The sequence below is a fragment of the Ictalurus punctatus genome, chromosome 25 (genome assembly GCF_001660625.3).
Source record: "Ictalurus punctatus breed USDA103 chromosome 25, Coco_2.0, whole genome shotgun sequence".
In the NCBI taxonomy this organism is placed as follows: Eukaryota; Metazoa; Chordata; class Actinopteri; order Siluriformes; family Ictaluridae; genus Ictalurus; species Ictalurus punctatus.
Genome location: NC_030440.2, coordinates 17593691 through 17610788, shown reverse-complemented (window position 1 = coordinate 17610788; position 17098 = coordinate 17593691). Strand labels below are relative to the sequence as shown.

At 43.2% G+C, this 17098-nt stretch overlaps 3 protein-coding genes across 3 annotated transcripts in view; 1 reads left to right on the top strand and 2 right to left on the bottom strand.

The window, feature by feature from the left end:
* ino80 (INO80 complex ATPase subunit) overlaps nt 1-2581 on the bottom strand; it is a 46324-nt gene extending 43743 nt beyond the window's left edge. Inside the window, exon 1 of the mRNA XM_053675656.1 lies at nt 2384-2581. The gene's annotated coding sequence lies outside the window, so the exon portion shown is untranslated. The remainder of the gene's footprint in view (nt 1-2383) is intronic.
* Nucleotides 2582-4189: 1608 nt separating this feature from the next.
* Nucleotides 4190-12358, bottom strand: vps18 (VPS18 core subunit of CORVET and HOPS complexes). The gene is made up of 5 exons (XM_017455464.3): nt 11942-12358; nt 9691-9832; nt 9497-9588; nt 6951-8821; nt 4190-5245 (listed from the first exon to the last, which is right to left on the bottom strand). The coding sequence occupies exons 1-5, from the start codon at nt 12042-12044 to the stop codon at nt 4517-4519; spliced, it is 2937 nt and encodes a 978-aa protein (XP_017310953.1). The 5' UTR covers nt 12045-12358; the 3' UTR covers nt 4190-4516.
* Nucleotides 12359-13338: 980 nt separating this feature from the next.
* rhov (ras homolog family member V) lies at nt 13339-16876 on the top strand. Its single transcript, XM_017455490.3, has 3 exons — nt 13339-13700; nt 13820-13878; nt 14941-16876. Exons 1-3 carry the CDS (start codon nt 13466-13468, stop codon nt 15385-15387), a joined length of 741 nt encoding a protein of 246 aa, XP_017310979.1. The 5' UTR covers nt 13339-13465; the 3' UTR covers nt 15388-16876.
* Nucleotides 16877-17098: the final 222 nt, after the last annotated feature.

Below are 17098 nucleotides of genomic sequence, written 5' to 3'. Positions count from 1 at the left end.
GCACAACACACACACGAGAAGGAGTGTGAGTAACGAAATGAGACGGAGGGAGAAACACGAACACGACCGATGGAAAAAAAGACTCTCTGAGGGTTTGTCGGAAAATAAAGGGTTCTGATTAAGGGATCCAGTCTGTTGTAGGGTTCTACAAGGAACCGTTACGGTTCTCCCCGGAGGAATGACCAAATAATTCTAATAATAAATTCTAATAATTCCATTAATAATAAATCCAAAGAGTTTCTTTTCCCGTCGTATTTAACTCACGCTTTTTAATAATCGGCTTTTCACGATGACAAGTTGAGGAATTTAACGCACCGTATTACGGTAAAACACACACGTCACGGTGGGGATTTCTGTGTTTATGTAACGTTTATGGAAGGAGTCTCCAGTGTCAGTGCTTTGTAACAGTCAGAGGTAAAGCGGGGACTTTAGGTTTTCGGGTGAGTTTACGCGTCGCAGGTTCACACTAACATGACACGCTGCGTTTTCTTGTCCGTTTTGTTTCTCTTGTTAACTTTAAGAGAGAACAAATAGAGCTTTCTGAGGGAAAGACTGTCTGCAGCTGCCATAACGTAAATGAGAACTTGTTTCACACACAACTGTAAACAGATTTTGTCGTTCTTTAATGAATTGAAATCGTACACGTTGACAGATTTTGCTATATAAAAGGAATAAAAGACTTCAGGACACGGTGTTATAGGAAAATCATCCGTTTTGGAAACGTGAGAGTGACTGCGCTTCATCACGCCATGCCGTCACTGATTATTTCACTATAACAGCATGACACAGACGGGTTTATCCCTGACATAATCCATCGAGGAAGACAAAAACATAAGGTTAGGTGTTAAAGATGGATAATGAATACTCTCAACAGTGGCAAATGGGTCTAAAATCTTGATTTTAAAACCTGACAAAGATCACCTAAGCTATAAAACAAGTCACTACTTACTACAGAAAACTACTTATTTAACGTTGCGTATAAACGGATATCTGAGCGTGCTTTAACGGGGGAACGAGAGTTAGTACGCAGTAGAAACTGTCATGAACATTGGATTTTATTGTATTTTATTTTCAATCCAATTTTAATATGTTTTAATTAAATAGGAAGTCGGGGGGGGGGGGGGGGGGTATTCAGGACTCAGACAATATATATATGGTCACTTTTTACTCATCTTTAAGGCTTCATAAAACAATTTAAACAAATATTATTCCATAAAGATTGTTTATAATTGCATGTAAAAATGGCACATTTATGAAAGGGGGCTACACCAGTACCTTCTCTCGCAACCTATTTCGGTGGGATGTCGGTTTACTGTCATAAATTATATATTTAATATTTTATTAATGATTACAATTTTGTTTTTGGTGTAGAAACATTGGTCTGACTCCAACTTGTGGGGAATAGACTCACTAGTATCGACTCTCCTTCGCCAAAAAGTGCAGAAACTGACAATCGACTCTTTATTTATAGTTTTATAAAGAGAATCGACTCCCTACTCTCATGTAACTATCAATTCACGGTGTTCAGAATCCGAGAGTCGACTCTTTATTTTAAAAGTCGACTCCCAGCTTTCTCGTTGTACCCGAACTACATTAAAAACACGAAATATTACAATGAACACAAATCAGTTTCGGGTGTTATTATTTATTATGTTCGAGCTAAGATAATAAATGAAAATAAACCGCGCGCAAAAAAACAAACAAACAAAAAAAACCAAATAACAGTTTCAACTCATAATCGTGTCGTTTAGCCGATAGGCTAGCTAGATCACAGGCTAGGCGGTTAGCTAAAAGATTGGCTATCATGCTAAGCTAACTAGCTATCTCGCTCGCCTCGCGTGCGCATCAACGACGGGCTAGTTAGCCAGGCTATGTTTAGCTAGCTAATCCGAGTTTAACGTAAACGCTGACGCTTTGACACGCAGGTTAGCCAGCTAGCATAATTCAAACGAAATAACGTGAATAACGGTCAAACCTGTGTAGGGCTATTCAGCTAGCACGGCTGAGCTCGGCTAATTAACCTTGAGCAGTTAGCAGTAGCGAGTAAGCTAACGAATGTTTTATCACTTCTGGCTTGCATTTATTTTTTTGAATAATTCAGACAGGCCCTGTATCTTTAAGGCCACATCCACTGGGGCAAATGTTATAAACCGGGCAACTAGATTTACTCATTATTTTTAAGGCCCATTTTTATTTCCCCATCCACGCGCGGGCGGACACTCACACCCGCCGCGCACGGCTTCCTCTCTCTCACACACACTCAGAGAGAGAAGGAGTGGACCAGGCCACTGCTCTCCCGATTCCACTTCTCTAACTCTTTCTCCCTCCCGGCCATCTTACCCCCAACGCTCCCCCACCATGTCCCTCATAAACGCAGGCTCACCTCGTCGCCCCGTGTCCCCCCTGTTTTCGCTCCGTCTCCGCTGCTGCCGACTCACAGCGCCGCTCGGTCTCCAAAATGGCGCTTGTGAACAAGGAGAGAGACTGAGGCGGTAAACTCGGCAGCAGCAGAGAGGCGGCCACTTTCAGTAACCGAGCGAGCAGGGACAACGGCGCCATGGCGAGGACGGAGCACGGAACAGGCATTCATAATCAATCGCCGAGCAGGCGCCGCGACGAGACAGTATTTTGCGCACTAAACAGCGGCGAGATCTTTCCTCTGTAACACACTGTACTAACTTTTATTCAAATATAAACATCCGCAATGCGCGTCCCGGTCAGATTTCCAAGCTTTAACGGAGATGAGGGTTTCTGCAATCGATCAGTGATGCCTTGGAAGACTCACAAGTCCGCTGATGTGCGTGTGACGTCATCGCCACCGCTTCCAAATATCGCGTGATTTCGCGAGATTTTTGTACTAATTATAAACTTCTTAGGATTTATTATTGTGTATACATACATACATATACGCGCACACACACACATATATACATATACATATATTATATATATATATATATATATATATATATATATATATATATATATATACATATATGGCACTAAAAATTTAATATAAAATATACTCCTTATAATATTTATAAATCCCCCCTACACACACACAGAGCCAGGAAAATAAAACACAGAAAAGTGACTCATCATGTCTCGATAATCATTTTCACAATATATATTGTGATACGATGTACGATGTCATGCAATACTATTATCGTGAACGCTTCTTCAGTCCGTCAGCGTTTATTTAGTTAAAAAAGTCGTGTTTGTGGACTGCCAGAATTTGTTCCCATGGAAACATGCAGCACGCACCATTTTCTCTTTGTTAGTTCTTTCGTTCTTCGCAATAAAAATATCAAGTTTTAAAAAAAGCCTTTTTTTTTTAAATCAAGGCTAAGCTAGCAAATGGGCTGTGCTAAATTATACAAGTAAACACAGAACCATTTGCTAATTTCAGTATAGGAAAGCACCATAGTGTTACGGCAAGTAAAATACAATAAGGGGGCGGCTGCAGGATTCTGAAGCGGTGACGACTCTGTCATATGTAAGGTGTAATGTGTAATATGCAAATGATCAGACACTCTTCAAAAATCTAATGGATACTTATAACTTATATAGCGAAACTAAATAATTCAGCCAGGAACACATCGAATCATCAGTATATAATAATAATAATAATAAATTATATTTATATGATACATTACTACTATTATATAATACTTTTACTTCACTACTAGTAGTAATACATGTTATAATTCATCATACGTTTTAATAAATATATTATACTATTATATAATTATATATAGAACTAATACAATTCAGTGATTCAAATTTCACTAAATAATACTAACACTAAAATGATTAAAAATACTACTACTACTACTAATAATAATAATGCATTTATAATGTCATACTTTTTAATAATTGTTGTACTATATTTTATATATATATAATTATAAAACTAATATAATTATCTTATTATAAGGTTTATTTATTTAAAAATGCTACTACTATTGCTAATAATAATAGTAACAATAATAATAATAATAATAATAATAAGCAAGAGGAGGAGGAGAAAGGGACTAATGAAGGAGGAAGAGGAGGCAAAGAAAGAGGAAGAGGAGGAGAAGGAGGAGGAGGAGAAGGAGAAGGAAGAGATGGTAATTTGCAAAGTCATTTGAAATAAGAGTTTACTGGTGTAATGTCTGATCCTGATGATAAATGACTCAGATAGAAACACGATGCTGTAGGGTTTATTTGTGTAATCCCGTGTGATACACATTAAAGCATTTACACCTTCACACACACACACACACACACACACACACACACACACACACACACACACAGGCACAGTTACACTGTTGGAGTTTATGATTTAGCTGAAAATCTTTAAAAGCTCTTGATGCTACATGTCTGAGTATTCAGTAACACACAGGCATTCTGAAAGCACTGAAACGTTGATGCGTGTACAGAGGGCTCTGCTCCACACACACACACACACACACACACACACACACACGGGGCAGCTATGACGTCAGGTGCATTTTACAGAAGATGAGTTTCAGAGCCAGCTGGACATTTCTTCCTCGAAGCTGTGCGGGTCGATGAAAGGCTTATCGATGGATTTGATCATCAGCTCGCCGCAGTAGGCGCACTCGGACGCCACGATGTCGTCGATGTCCGATTTGATCTGCTCTCGGCTGCCCTGGCCTTTCCCCAGGCTCACCGCGTCCTCCTCCTTGGGTCTGTGGCGAGACTTGGTGGTCTGCGTGGCAGCAGCGAGCTTCTTCTGCAGTTCCTCCAGCTTGCTCTGCTTGTACGCCGAGAGGTGTGGCGTGACCTCCTGGAAGAGGCAGTCGTAATGGAACATGTGTCCGCACAGGAAGAGATAGAAGGGTCGGTTGAGTAAGGGGAAGTCACAGGTGGCGCACTTCTCCTGAGACTCCACCACACCGTACTTGTTCCTCATCTCCTGGATGTCCTGCCGGATGCGCCTGGCGCTCTCCGTGGCCTCCTCCATCTCCTGCTTGAGCTCCTCGATGTGCTGGTTGTACTCCTCCAGCGAGACGCAGATGGCCTCCTTGAAGTGGTCGATGGTGACGAAATCCGGGAAGAAAGGCAAGATGTCCTCGATCTTCAGCAGGTTGCAGCTGGACAGACAGTTCATCGCCTTCTTCACGTCCTTCTCCTCCTGAACCACGTGACGGGCGATTTTCAGCCACAGCTTCTTCCTCAGCTCCTCGTCGTCCTCGGGGAGGTCCGCGCACGACTTGGCCAAATCGACATCCACCTGATCTCACACACACACACACACACACACTTTAGATGTTGTACGAGTAACATCCGCTGTTCGAAATACTATTACAATAGTCTCCGAGTCCTCGCCTATGGCACGCTTTGCGCTCTTTATTTTTACGACTAGACATCAAATTTCCAATTAACTCGAGAAAAAAAAAAAAAAAACTAAAACGGATCCTAAAAGTGATTATATTATATTTTCTGTAGCTCTATACTAAATATTTATTATATAGGCTCGACAACATGACTATATTACACCCTGTGTAGGAAGCATCAATAGGGATTAGCAAGTATTTTAAATCCAGCTAAATATCGTCCGCAGGAAGACCGTACGAGCAGATCGTTCTATTCGATTCTTAAAAATGATTAAAAAAATATATTTTCTTTTAGAAACATCATTAAAAAAATTTAAAAAACCATTAATAAATATTCAAGAAAATTAAATTCGGATCAAATTGTAAAAATGAACGTGACAGACCCACTTATTTATTTATTTAATTCTGCGATAAAACTGATAACTATATATTTATATATAGGGGCGGCTGTGGATCGGGTGGTAGAGCGGGTTGTTCACTAATCATAGGGTCGGCGGTTCGATTCCCGGCCCACGTGACTCCACATGCCGAAGTGTCCTTGGCAAGTTGACATTAATCTTTTTGCTATTATTATTATTATTATTATTATTATTATTATTATCATCCATCCATCTTCTATACCGCTTTATCCTTTTCAGGGTCACGGGGAACCTGGAGTCTATCCCAGGGAGCATGGGGCACAAGGCGGGGTACACCCTGGACAGGGTGCCAGTCCATCACACACACACTCACACACACATTCATACACTACGGACACTTTGGACACGCCAATCAGCCTACCATGCATGTGTTTGTACTGGGGGAGGAAACCGGAGTACCCGGAGGAAACCCCCGCAGCACGGGGAGAACATGCACACTCCGCACACACAGGGGCACGGTGGGACTCTATTATTATTATTATTATTATGATGATGATGATGATGATGATGATGAGGATGTTGCCTCCTTGTGATTAGTCCTGTCAGGATAATTCCGTCATGGACCTGTGGTAGGATATACGGACGCGACGGCGGTCGTTATTACCGACCTCGAGATCGCCCGTCGTGTTCACGTGCGAACAACGAACGTCGCCGACATTTTAGCCGTCCGCGCCGCTTCCGTCCTCTCGTCCGCTCCGGTGCCGTCCGACTTCAATCGGATGAAAACTTCCGACGTCGGTGGAATTTAAGATAAAAACACACATGGGAGTTGAAGGCGCGTCGCGAGCACTAGCGGCGGTTTTAATCGAGACACTCTGAAAACAACGGGTCGGATATTAACGGTGCAGTAACGGTGTTTTTAGAAGAAGGTAGATGTAGAAAGAATAGCTGTGGTGTTTCAGATAATCCAGTCGTGGTCGGTGACGCGGGGGATCGAGGAGGCGTTTAATCTGCGTGAGCTGAAGCGGAGCGGCGACGGAACGGCGGTGAACTGAAATATCGTTATATCGGTGGCATTAAAATGACAATAATATCGTTTATCGCAATTATTTCCGGGACGATATATCGTCCGACACGAGGAGCTATCGTGACGGGCCTACTCGTGACTTTTCTCCTCCCGTAGTTACGCTGCCGGTCAAAAGATTTTCTATCCTTCCGTGCTAAATCGCCGGCGCACTCTCACCTGCAAAGCTAAATCCACGGCTTCTTCGTACAGCTCCATTATCCTGTAGACCAACACGCAGGCTTGGTGATAGCCGTGCTCGGCGCAGAGGCGCAAGGCGTATTTCAGGTCGTAGTGGATCTCCGAGGCGTGCGTTCCCGCCTGCTCGAGGTACCACAGCAACGAATCCGGCTTGTACTTGGCGTAGAGTGACAGCAGATAATTGTGTATGGCTTCTTCCTTGACGCTGAGCTCGTGCACGCAGAACTCCATGTAACGGATGGTCTCGTCGATCTGCTGGGTGCTGCCGATCTGACTGTAGTTCACCAGCGCCGGGATCAGCTGCTTGGGATCGAGCCGGTTGCCCATTTGGATCCAGGCGTCCACGACTTTCTTGGGAATGTGCTGCATGAGAACCGGGGAGAACTTGTAGAACAGCTTCTCGTCGCAGTGTTTGGAGAGGACGTCGAGGGCGGCCGCGTAGTCGTCGTGCTGGCAGTGGTGAGAGATGACCCTCTCGTAGTCCTGCATGATGACGGAAAAGTAGACCATGTCGTCGACGTTGCCGTGGCTCGCCAAGAGATCGTAGATGGTGCTCCGGTTGTTGTAGAAGCACTCCTTGTGCTTGTTGGTACACAGGAAGCGTCGGAATTCCTCACGCGTTTCCTGAAACTCCGCCCTCTTTCGGACGTCCGCCTCCAGTTGTCCGAGGCGGTTGAGGTACAGCTCGGTCAACCAGGTGACGAGCAGCGTGATCTGGGTCTTCTCTTTGGCTTTGAGGTTGTCGAGTTTTCGTAGCAGGAACTCCTTCAGAGCCTCCTCCTGCTTGGCTTCGATGAACTTCAACGCGATCTCTTCGAAGTAGTTCTGCGTCAGAGCGTAGCACTTGGCGCTCTCCAGATAGTGTTTGTTCTGGAACCAGTGCTCCGCCTCCTTGGCGAGCACCATATCCTTGCACTCGGGTCGATCCTTGCAGTACTCTTTGGCCAGGTCAAACTTCTTCATGCTCATGTACATCCGCCAGACGTCTCTAGACTCCCTCTGGATGTGGTACCGGAAGACGGCTTTCTCGGTGTAGATCCACACCAGGCCGCCGACGGGGTCTTTGATCATCTTTTTGAGGGGGCCGAACTTATCCGGGAAGACGTCTTCGTAGACGACTTGTTCGTTCAAGGTGCAGACGGCCTTGACGCGATCGGGGAGCAGGAGAAGGAAATGAAACTGCGTGAGGACGATGGAGATGGGTTTGTTATAGTCGAAGTCGATATCCGGTGTGTATTCCCAAACCTGGACGTCGCTGAGAAGAGAGTCGGGCCGCGAGTAGTCCAAGCGGCCGTAAAAAACCCCGTTTCCCATCATCCAGGCGAAGGAGTTCGGGCTTGAACGGAGCTTGGAGGTGTAGAAGCCTATCTCGCTGTAGCCCATGTTCACGGGAAACTCCTGAAAGCTCGGTGAAGGATCCTGATTCTGAGCAAAGATTGAGCTGAAGCCTTGCTGCTCGGAACCCTCGGCTAACTTGCCGACGAACTGAAAGAGGCGTTTGCGTGTGGTGGCGATAATGAAGTACTTCGACTCTATCCCACGTTCCACGTCCAGGCAGCAGACCGGCGCCGGCTTCCCGTCCTCTTCCAAGGAATGGACCTGCCTGAAGTACTGGTCTGGGTTGGTGTTGAAAAGGGAACCCTCGGAAGCGGAGATTTCTGCCTCGAAGATGATGCCCTGGCCGGTTCCGACAAGGATCGGGCCGGTGTTTGTTTCGTTGCCTAAAATCTTGTTCCAGCCCACGCTCTCGATCAAGTGGCCCCTCCACCTAGAGAGGCCGCGGACCTTCTGAGTGTTTCTGTTCAAGTAGACGCACTCGCTCGTGCTCAGACTAATCACCAAGTGAGATCCTGAAACACAAGAAAGGTCTTGGATTTGTACTGTGTACCGAAGAACTGAAGCACACGAGCAGCAGGCTAAGTCTACAGTAACTCGAATAATCGCTCTTCACGACCGTGATGAGGAGAAACGCATCTCAGAACGCACGACACATCAGACCGTGAGGTGGATGCACCACCACAGCAGAAGGCCGCTTCAGGTTCCGCTTCGACGGCAGAACCTCGGCATCTTGGGTCATAGTTTGATGACAGAAGATTAACAATTTTTCCAAAATAGTTTCTATATTTTTAAGACGTCGTGTTTAAACCACAGCTAATACCTCTATTTTCTTCTTATTCTTCTTCTTATATGACAATTAGTGTCTTTGAAATACTTCTTTTCCCTAAACATGTTAAAAAAAAACAACAACCTTTTAACACACTATTTTTATCAATACTCTAAAACTATTACAGCAGAATATGCAAAATATGCAAATGACTTCAGTTTACGCAGATACGCAGTTTAATCTGGATAATCTCCGTGAAATAAATAAACGCACGTATGAACCGACCCGATCCTGCCGTGATTCTGAACCGAACACGACTGGAACGTTCTTAATCCGTGCGACGTCGCGCAAACGGGACGAAATCGATCCTGCTGAACGTAATCACGTTCGATCACGGAAGAGTTCGCGGAGGGATGATTACCTGTGGGATCCAGGAAGAGTTTGTGTACTTTCCCGTCGTCCTTCCTTCCCAGCTCGATCTGGTTCAGCTGATCCGGTTTCCCCAGATCGATCCTACATCAAAAAAGCCAGCGTCATTTGCATAACTTTCCGGCTAACCCGAACGTCACAGCTTTATCAGATTGTATGTATTGGAATGGAAATACGCCGCGTTACCTCAACAGAGTGTCCTTCCCGAGACTCATGCACAGCTGGTTGTTGCACACGCAGAAGTGATTGATCTTTTCGGGAGGCGAGAAGTCGATCCGCTGCTTGTTGAAGATCGGCTTTTCTTCCTCCAGCCTGATGTTCACGAATCCTGCAGGACACGAGAGGAGAGGACTGAAGGCCTGAACGTTAACGGTGATGTCATACGGCGGACCCTGTTTCTGAGTTTGTTTTCAGTACAAACAAATTAATTAGAGAGAGAGAGAGTGTGTGTGTGTGTGTGTGAGAGAGAGAGAGTGAGTGAGTGAGAGAGAGAGAGAGAAAGAGTGTGTGAGAGTGAGTGAGAGAGAGATTAATCTACTAATCAAATTATGGATTCGAAGTCTTTTGGAGTTTATTCTAGCAGCTTTATGTGTAAACGATATACTGCGCAGCTGTGAAAATTTCTACTCAAACATCTGCATTTGTAAACAGATATTACAAAACAAATATCTCGAATAGTAGTATGGTTATTCAGAATAATAAAGAAGAACGAAATAAAAAGCTTAGAGCTCAACATGTGGATGTTGTGTGGAGTGAATGAACTCTGTGTATGGTGTGTATGGTATAGACCCCTGTGCTGGAGTCTTCTGACAGCGTTTTTACACAGAACAATCCACGTCCAGGCGAGTGTGAAATGATTCAATCGCGAACATGACCGCACACAAATAAACACAAGAAAAACGAGCCTTCTCTGTTCATATTTACGCTTTATGAGCCATTTAAACAGGATTGTGTGCATTTAAATGAGGCCACTTGCCAGACCATACACTAAGCCCAACACTGTATTTGCATAAATATGCAGCGGATGAATTAAATATGGATCTGTTTCTATTCGTTTGCTACAAAACAGACGGGGATTTAACACACATTCACCACATCAGAGAGATCATTAAGAGGTGTGAAGATTGTCCTCCGTTCATCAGTCACAGGGAGACAAAAGAGCTGCTTATTCCTACCCACTCCGTTCCCGTTCACGCCGTCCTGATCAACGACCCGCCCCGACTGACGACCCGCCCCACGACCCGCCCCACGACCCGCCGGACCAACGACCGCCCCGATCAATAACCGTCCTCTACAGCAAGTGTAGTGTAGTGTAGTGCAGTGTAATGTAGTGTAGTGCAGTGTAGTGTAATGTAGTGCAGTGTAGTGTAGTGCAGTGTAATGTAGTGTAGTGTAATGTAGTGTAGTGTAGTGTAATGTAGTGTAGTGTAGTGTAATGTAATGTAGTGTAGTGTAGTGTAGTGCAGTGTAATGTAGTGTAGTGTAGTGTAGTGCAGTGTAGTGTAGTGTAGTGCAGTGCAGTGTAGTGTAGTGTAGTGTAGTGTAGTGTAATGTAGTGTAGTGCAGTGTAGTGTAGTGTAATGTAATGTAATGCAGTGTAGTGTAGTGCAGTGTAATGTAATGCAGTGTAGTGTAATGTAGTGCAGTGTAATGTAGTGCAGTGTAATGTAGTGTAATGTAATGCAGTGTAATGTAGTGTAATGTAGTGTAGTGCAGTGTAATGTAGTGTAGTGTAGTGTAGTGCAGTGTAATGTAGTGTAGTGCAGTGTAGTGTAGTGTAATGTAGTGTAGTGTAATGTAGTGTAGTGTAATGTAGTGTAGTGCAGTGTAGTGTAGTGTAATGTAGTGTAGTGCAGTGTAATGTAGTGTAGTGTAATGTAATGTAGTGCAGTGTAATGTAGTGCAGTGTAATGTAGTGCAGTGTAATGTAGTGTAATGTAATGCAGTGTAGTGCAGTGTAGTGTAATGCAGTGTAGTGTAGTGTAATGTAATGTAGTGTAATGTAGTGCAGTGCAGTGTAGTGTAATGTAGTGTAATGTAATGCAGTGTAGTGTAATGTAGTGTAATGTAGTGTAGTGTAATGTAGTGCAGTGTAGTGTAATGTAATGCAGTGCAGTGTAATGCAGTGCAGTGCAGTGTAGTGCAGTGTAGTGTAATGTAGTGCAGTGCAGTGCAGTGTAATGCAGTGTCGTGCAGTGTAATGTAGTGCAGTGTAGTGTAATGTAGTGCAGTGCAGTGTAATGCAGTGTCGTGCAGTGTAGTGTAATGTAGTGCAGTGCAGTGTAATGCAGTGTAGTGTAATGTAGTGTAGTGTAGTGCAATGTAGTGCAGTGTAGTGTAATGTAGTGTAATGTAATGTAGTGCAGTGTAATGTAGTGCAGTGCAGTGCAGTGTAGTGTAATGTAATGTAGTGCAGTGCAGTGTAGTGACTCTATACCTGAGTGGGTTATCCCGATCATGTTGGCCGCAGGAAGGCGTCCAGACTGCACCGGGTGTCTGATCATCTGAGAGTCTTCATAATCATCCAGAATAGTCGCCATTTTATCTTTAATGCTGATTTAAAGAATGATCTAAAATGAACTAAACCTCGTCTGCATTTCCGTTGTTTACGTCCACAGCTAGGCTAGGCTTAGCTAACACCTAGCTAAATAACAGTAGCCACACAGCTATGGGCCTTTCAGACCCTGTAGGCAACAAACAGTTAAGACTTTAAAGCCTTATAAAACGGAGGAAGTAGAAACAAAACGCAAAATAAGGCTATTATTAACACAAACGCCTCCTAAAATCAGAAAGAGAGCCTGTGTGTCATGAGAGGTGGCCTCTGGTCACGTGATCACAAATCATGTGATTGATTGCAGCGGGTGCAGTTTTGTAACCGTCCACACGATGTCGCCGGTTAGTCATATTAATATAAATAAATAATCATTTCATCGCTACTATGTTTTCTAGTCGAATTTATACAGCTAAACGAAACTTTATTGACTTTTTACCGCTCTCATTAAGTGCGTTGTTCATTATGAAATAAAGTACAAAACAGCTGTTTATCCACAGAAGACCCGCGTCTTTACACTAGAGAGAATACAACTTTATGAGTAAAATATTATTGAGATATGATCACTGGAATACTTTATTGTATATTTTGTTTGTCTTCAGGGGAGCCAAATTTTACCCACTATAATATCTGATTCCCTTTTCAAAAGAAAGCAAATATAATGTTTAACAAAAAAAAATATATATATATATATATAGTTATAAATATTAGATGCATCCATTAATATTATCTATACAGGTTTTTACAATAAATGAGCATAAATATATATATATTTTTAATGAGAGCATTTTTTTTTCAGAGAGGTCTTAAATTCCCCCAGGAGATTTGCTGTCTTTAAATCCATTCTTATTTTGTATAACTACTTTAAGACTAACGTTTTGTCACATATTTCCCTAAAGGTTATTTTACTTACAAATAAACAAAAAAAAAGTTTAAAAGTCTAATATAGAGTCACAATAAGACGCTCCATGGTGAAATAAAACTAAATCATGAAATAAACTGGACTTACAGAAAAAAAAAAAAAAAAGAATATGTATATGCACACATATGTTAATATATAAAGGAGGCTTTCACAAATCATAATAAATAATATACTTTTACTTTTTTATTCAAAACAAATGAAGAAAACCCAAGAAAAGAAAACAGTAAGCAGGTGATTATGCAAAAAAAAAAAAAAGTAAATAAATAAGTGAAAACAAAACCAAAAAGTCAGTGAGGCTATGAAATCGAGGCTTGTGGGCGTGGCTATGCAAATGAGCCCCGGGGTAGACAGGGAACTCACATCCGTGTGTGTGCTCAGTCCGTGTGTATGAGTCTGAGAGGAATGAGGTGACCCTCATCACATTACTCAACACTTTCAGAGCTTCAGTGGTCCTCCAGGACGGATTTTTCAGACTTCCGGTGTTGGACATGCCACCCCAAATGGATTATTTCTACCAAGAGGCGCGAGTTCCGCCGGTGTGTCTGGAGCAGGGGCACGAGCACGAGCACGCGCCGGAGTCGGACCCGGAGCCGGACCCGGAGCCGGTGATCAGCTGCATGCTGGTGGGAGATGGAGCTGTGGGTAAAACCAGCATGATCATCAGCTACACCAACAACGGATACCCCACTGACTACAAACAGACCGCTTTCGATGTGTTTTCAGGTAAGAACCTCATGTTCTTCTGCAACACCCTGCTTACATCATAGAAATCAACTACACTCTTTCAAATACTTACTTTTCTTCTTCTTCTTCATCATCATCATATTCTTCTTCTTCATTAGGACAAGTCCAGGTTGATGGAGCACCTGTCCGGATCCAACTGATGGACACAGCTGGACAGGTAAGAACCCTGTAATATCATGATGGGTTAGGGAAAGTTCACTTTGGTCCTCAGGAACTTGTAGATCATTAATCGAGTTTGAATTTTAAACCCAAACTAACATGCACAATTATTTATACCCCATCACAGATTTATTCCAGACTCTATAGTCTACATTATATTTCTAATATAAAGTAAATGCCAACCGTACGTGTATATTCCCGTGTTTATATATTTCAGAAACATTCCATCGCCCATTTCATCCCTCAGAGAAGCCCGTGTAGACACTGCTTCGTTTGATTATCTTTCTATTTTTTTTTAAACGCGTATACTAAAATGTATCATCCGGATAGAAATAAAAACAAACAAACACAGTATTTGCATGTTCATTTCTTGAAATACTTGTTAAAATCACGTAACATGGCTTGATGTGACGACCTGCCACCTGCCATGTTTGCACTGTATATTTATATATTTTAGAAATATTTTACCGTTTATTTTATCCGGATGGGAAACCTATATATACACTATTAATAAGGATTGAAAAAAAAAAAAAAAAAAAAAAAAAAACGTATTATTGTCTTTTATTATTTAATTCTGTATGTAACATACAGTATTACATAATAAAAGTTTTTAAAATAGTAAAACAAAAAAAAATCCGGTGAGAGATTAAGATGAAATATAACAGATGGATGTAAAATACAATTTAAAAATAATCTCGAATTTAAAAAAAAAATAATAATAATAATAATAAAACTGATTGGGAGTGACTCGCAAACGTATGAAGGTTTCAGTCGTCCGTTAACGATGTCATTCTGCTGTATGACGGAAACCGAAGAGTCATCTAATCACGTGAATATGCATCACAGTGTTACTCAGGAATCGTTTTTTTTTTCTTCACGTTCCTTCGTGCCGTGTCTCTCGGCGAGAGACGTTCTGTGTGGTTTTATTCACGTCAGAAAAACACCTCTCACCGAGAGACACGTCAGCTAAGAAGGTAAAAAGCGCCTGATGAGAATGATCTGTGCTGTAACGTGTAAAAGAACACGTGGAGTTCTTATCTCTGCGTCTTGGCTGTTTCAGGAGGAGTTCGACGGCTTCCGCTCTCTGTCCTACGCCCACACGGACGTCTTCCTGCTGTGCTTCAGCGTCGTCAACCCGACGTCCTTCCAAAACATCACGAAGAAATGGATCCCCGAGATCCGCTCGTGCAACCCGACGTCTCCCATCATCCTGGTCGGGACTCAGTCCGACCTCCTGCTGGACGTCAACGTTCTGATCGACCTGGACCGGTACAAGGTGAAGCCCGTGCTCGGGTCTCGGGCTCGGAGCCTGGCCGAGAAGATCCGTGCTACGGAGTACGTGGAGTGCTCGGCTCTGACGCAGAAGAACTTGAAGGAGGCTTTTGACGCCGCCATTTTCGCAGCCATCAAACACAAGGCCAGGAAAGCCAAGAAGATGAGACTGTCGGACAGGCGCGCGAAAGCTTTTTCCAAATGCGGCTGGAAGAAATTCTTCTGCTTCATCTGATCCTGTGGGTCAAACCCCGTGCACTGTTGTGTAACTTATTATTTATTACTTTGGACGGTTTTGTGTGTGTGTGTGTGTGTGTGTGTGTTATGCATTCAATGTTTTGCACTGCAGAACATTTCACATGCGGCGGAAATCGTTCCCGCATCGTTACGTCACGACGAGAGAGACGTGAACAGAAACCGGTTCTGTTTAGGTGGTGCGGACGATCAGTTTCCTGTAACAGCACTTCCTGAAGTGACTCATCCGTCTTGAATTCAACCTCAGCGATTAGCCGGACGGACGAAACGTGGCACTTTTTATCCGTTTAAAGTCGCCGGAACGTCCGCTAAACAAGTTCTCGCTTAGCAAGAAACCCAAAAAAAAACAACAACCCCAAAACGAAGTCTCCTGAAGATGACGGTTACAAAGCACTGACGCTGGAGACTCCTTCCATGAATATTAAGTAGAGGTCTGCTTGAAGAAAACGCCACCTCGGAACACCTAAAGTGAACCCGACAGTGAAAAGCGCATCCGGGAGGAAACACGGCTCTCTGGGTTAGGATGAAAAACGACGACGGCGCATGCGGTGTGTAGAGGATGAGGATTCGCATGATGTGGGAGGGGGAAGGCCTGCAGCGTGGTGCGAGGAGCCGAAAGGGTTCGACGCGGTGGCGCTCTTTCTCCTCGGCGCGACGTTGTCAGACGTGACTTTTCATATGCGAGCTGCGGCGTGACCCGTGTTCCCGACGGCTCCTTCTGAACAATTAAGAGGCGACTCCGCGAGGACGGGGTCGAGTCTGTTCGGCCGAGCAGCAGCTCCAGCCTGGCCATTGTGTTGCAAATTAATCTCAGGCCAGTGGGCGAGATCTTCTCCAGCACTGAGAGCGTCCATCATTATTAGTTTGTAAGACTCAATCAGGGAGGATTCACGTCTTGAGTTAACCATTAACACCAAACACGCACACGCACACACACACACACGCACACACAGGTGCCTTGTTTTGGATCTCTGGCTTGTTTACGTCGCTCACACTCTTTATCTCTGTATTGATTTGTTAGCTGGAGCGTGTGTACATACCATGCGATCGTGTAAAATACTGCTTTTTTTTTTTTTTTTTGGCTAAAACACTAAACTTTATGCTTCTCGTGGAAGACACTTTTATATATAATGCTGTTTATTCTAAACAGTCGAATTTAATGCCCTAGGCAAGAAGGACTTCTTATTTTCACACACACACACACACACACACACACACACACACACACACACACACACATATATATATATATATATATATATATATATATATATATATATATATATATATATATATATATGCATGACATTCTGGCTTTCACTGCTTCATTCATCCATTTATTTGTCAGTTTGTTTTTGTTTGTTTGTTTGTTTTCTCATTATTATTATTATTATTATTTTTTTTTGCATTCACTCTGGACGTCCTAACGATGTTTTGTGAGATGTTGTAATAAAATGAAGTAAAAACGACACCTCCTGCACTGTGGTTCTTTCACGTGATCTGCACGCTTCAATCCTATTTCGTAACTCTCGTCATTCCCGGGTCATTCCTCATTTCTGTCTGATTAAAATTCTCCATCCGCATGTTTCGAGATGCCGGAGTCGTGCTCCCCGTGAGCCGTGAGCGCTAACCGTCGAGATTAAAACGGAACAAAACAAAAACAAACAAACAAAAAGGCTGGAGATATTTCA

Excerpts from the sequence above, each read along its gene's own strand:
- rhov (XM_017455490.3), top strand. The coding sequence starts at position 13,466 with ATGCCACCCCAAATGGATTATTTCTACCAAGAGGCGCGAGTTCCGCCG. Across the intron at positions 13,701-13,819 it reads CGCTTTCGATGTGTTTTCAG|GACAAGTCCAGGTTGATGGA; the intron begins GTAAGAACCTCA and ends CTTCTTCATTAG. Across the intron at positions 13,879-14,940 it reads TGATGGACACAGCTGGACAG|GAGGAGTTCGACGGCTTCCG; the intron begins GTAAGAACCCTG and ends TGGCTGTTTCAG.
- vps18 (XM_017455464.3), bottom strand. The coding sequence starts at position 12,044 with ATGGCGACTATTCTGGATGATTATGAAGACTCTCAGATGATCAGACAC. Across the intron at positions 9,833-11,941 it reads GATCGGGATAACCCACTCAG|GATTCGTGAACATCAGGCTG; the intron begins GTATAGAGTCAC and ends CGTGTCCTGCAG. Across the intron at positions 8,822-9,496 it reads ACTCTTCCTGGATCCCACAG|GATCTCACTTGGTGATTAGT; the intron begins GTAATCATCCCT and ends CTTGTGTTTCAG.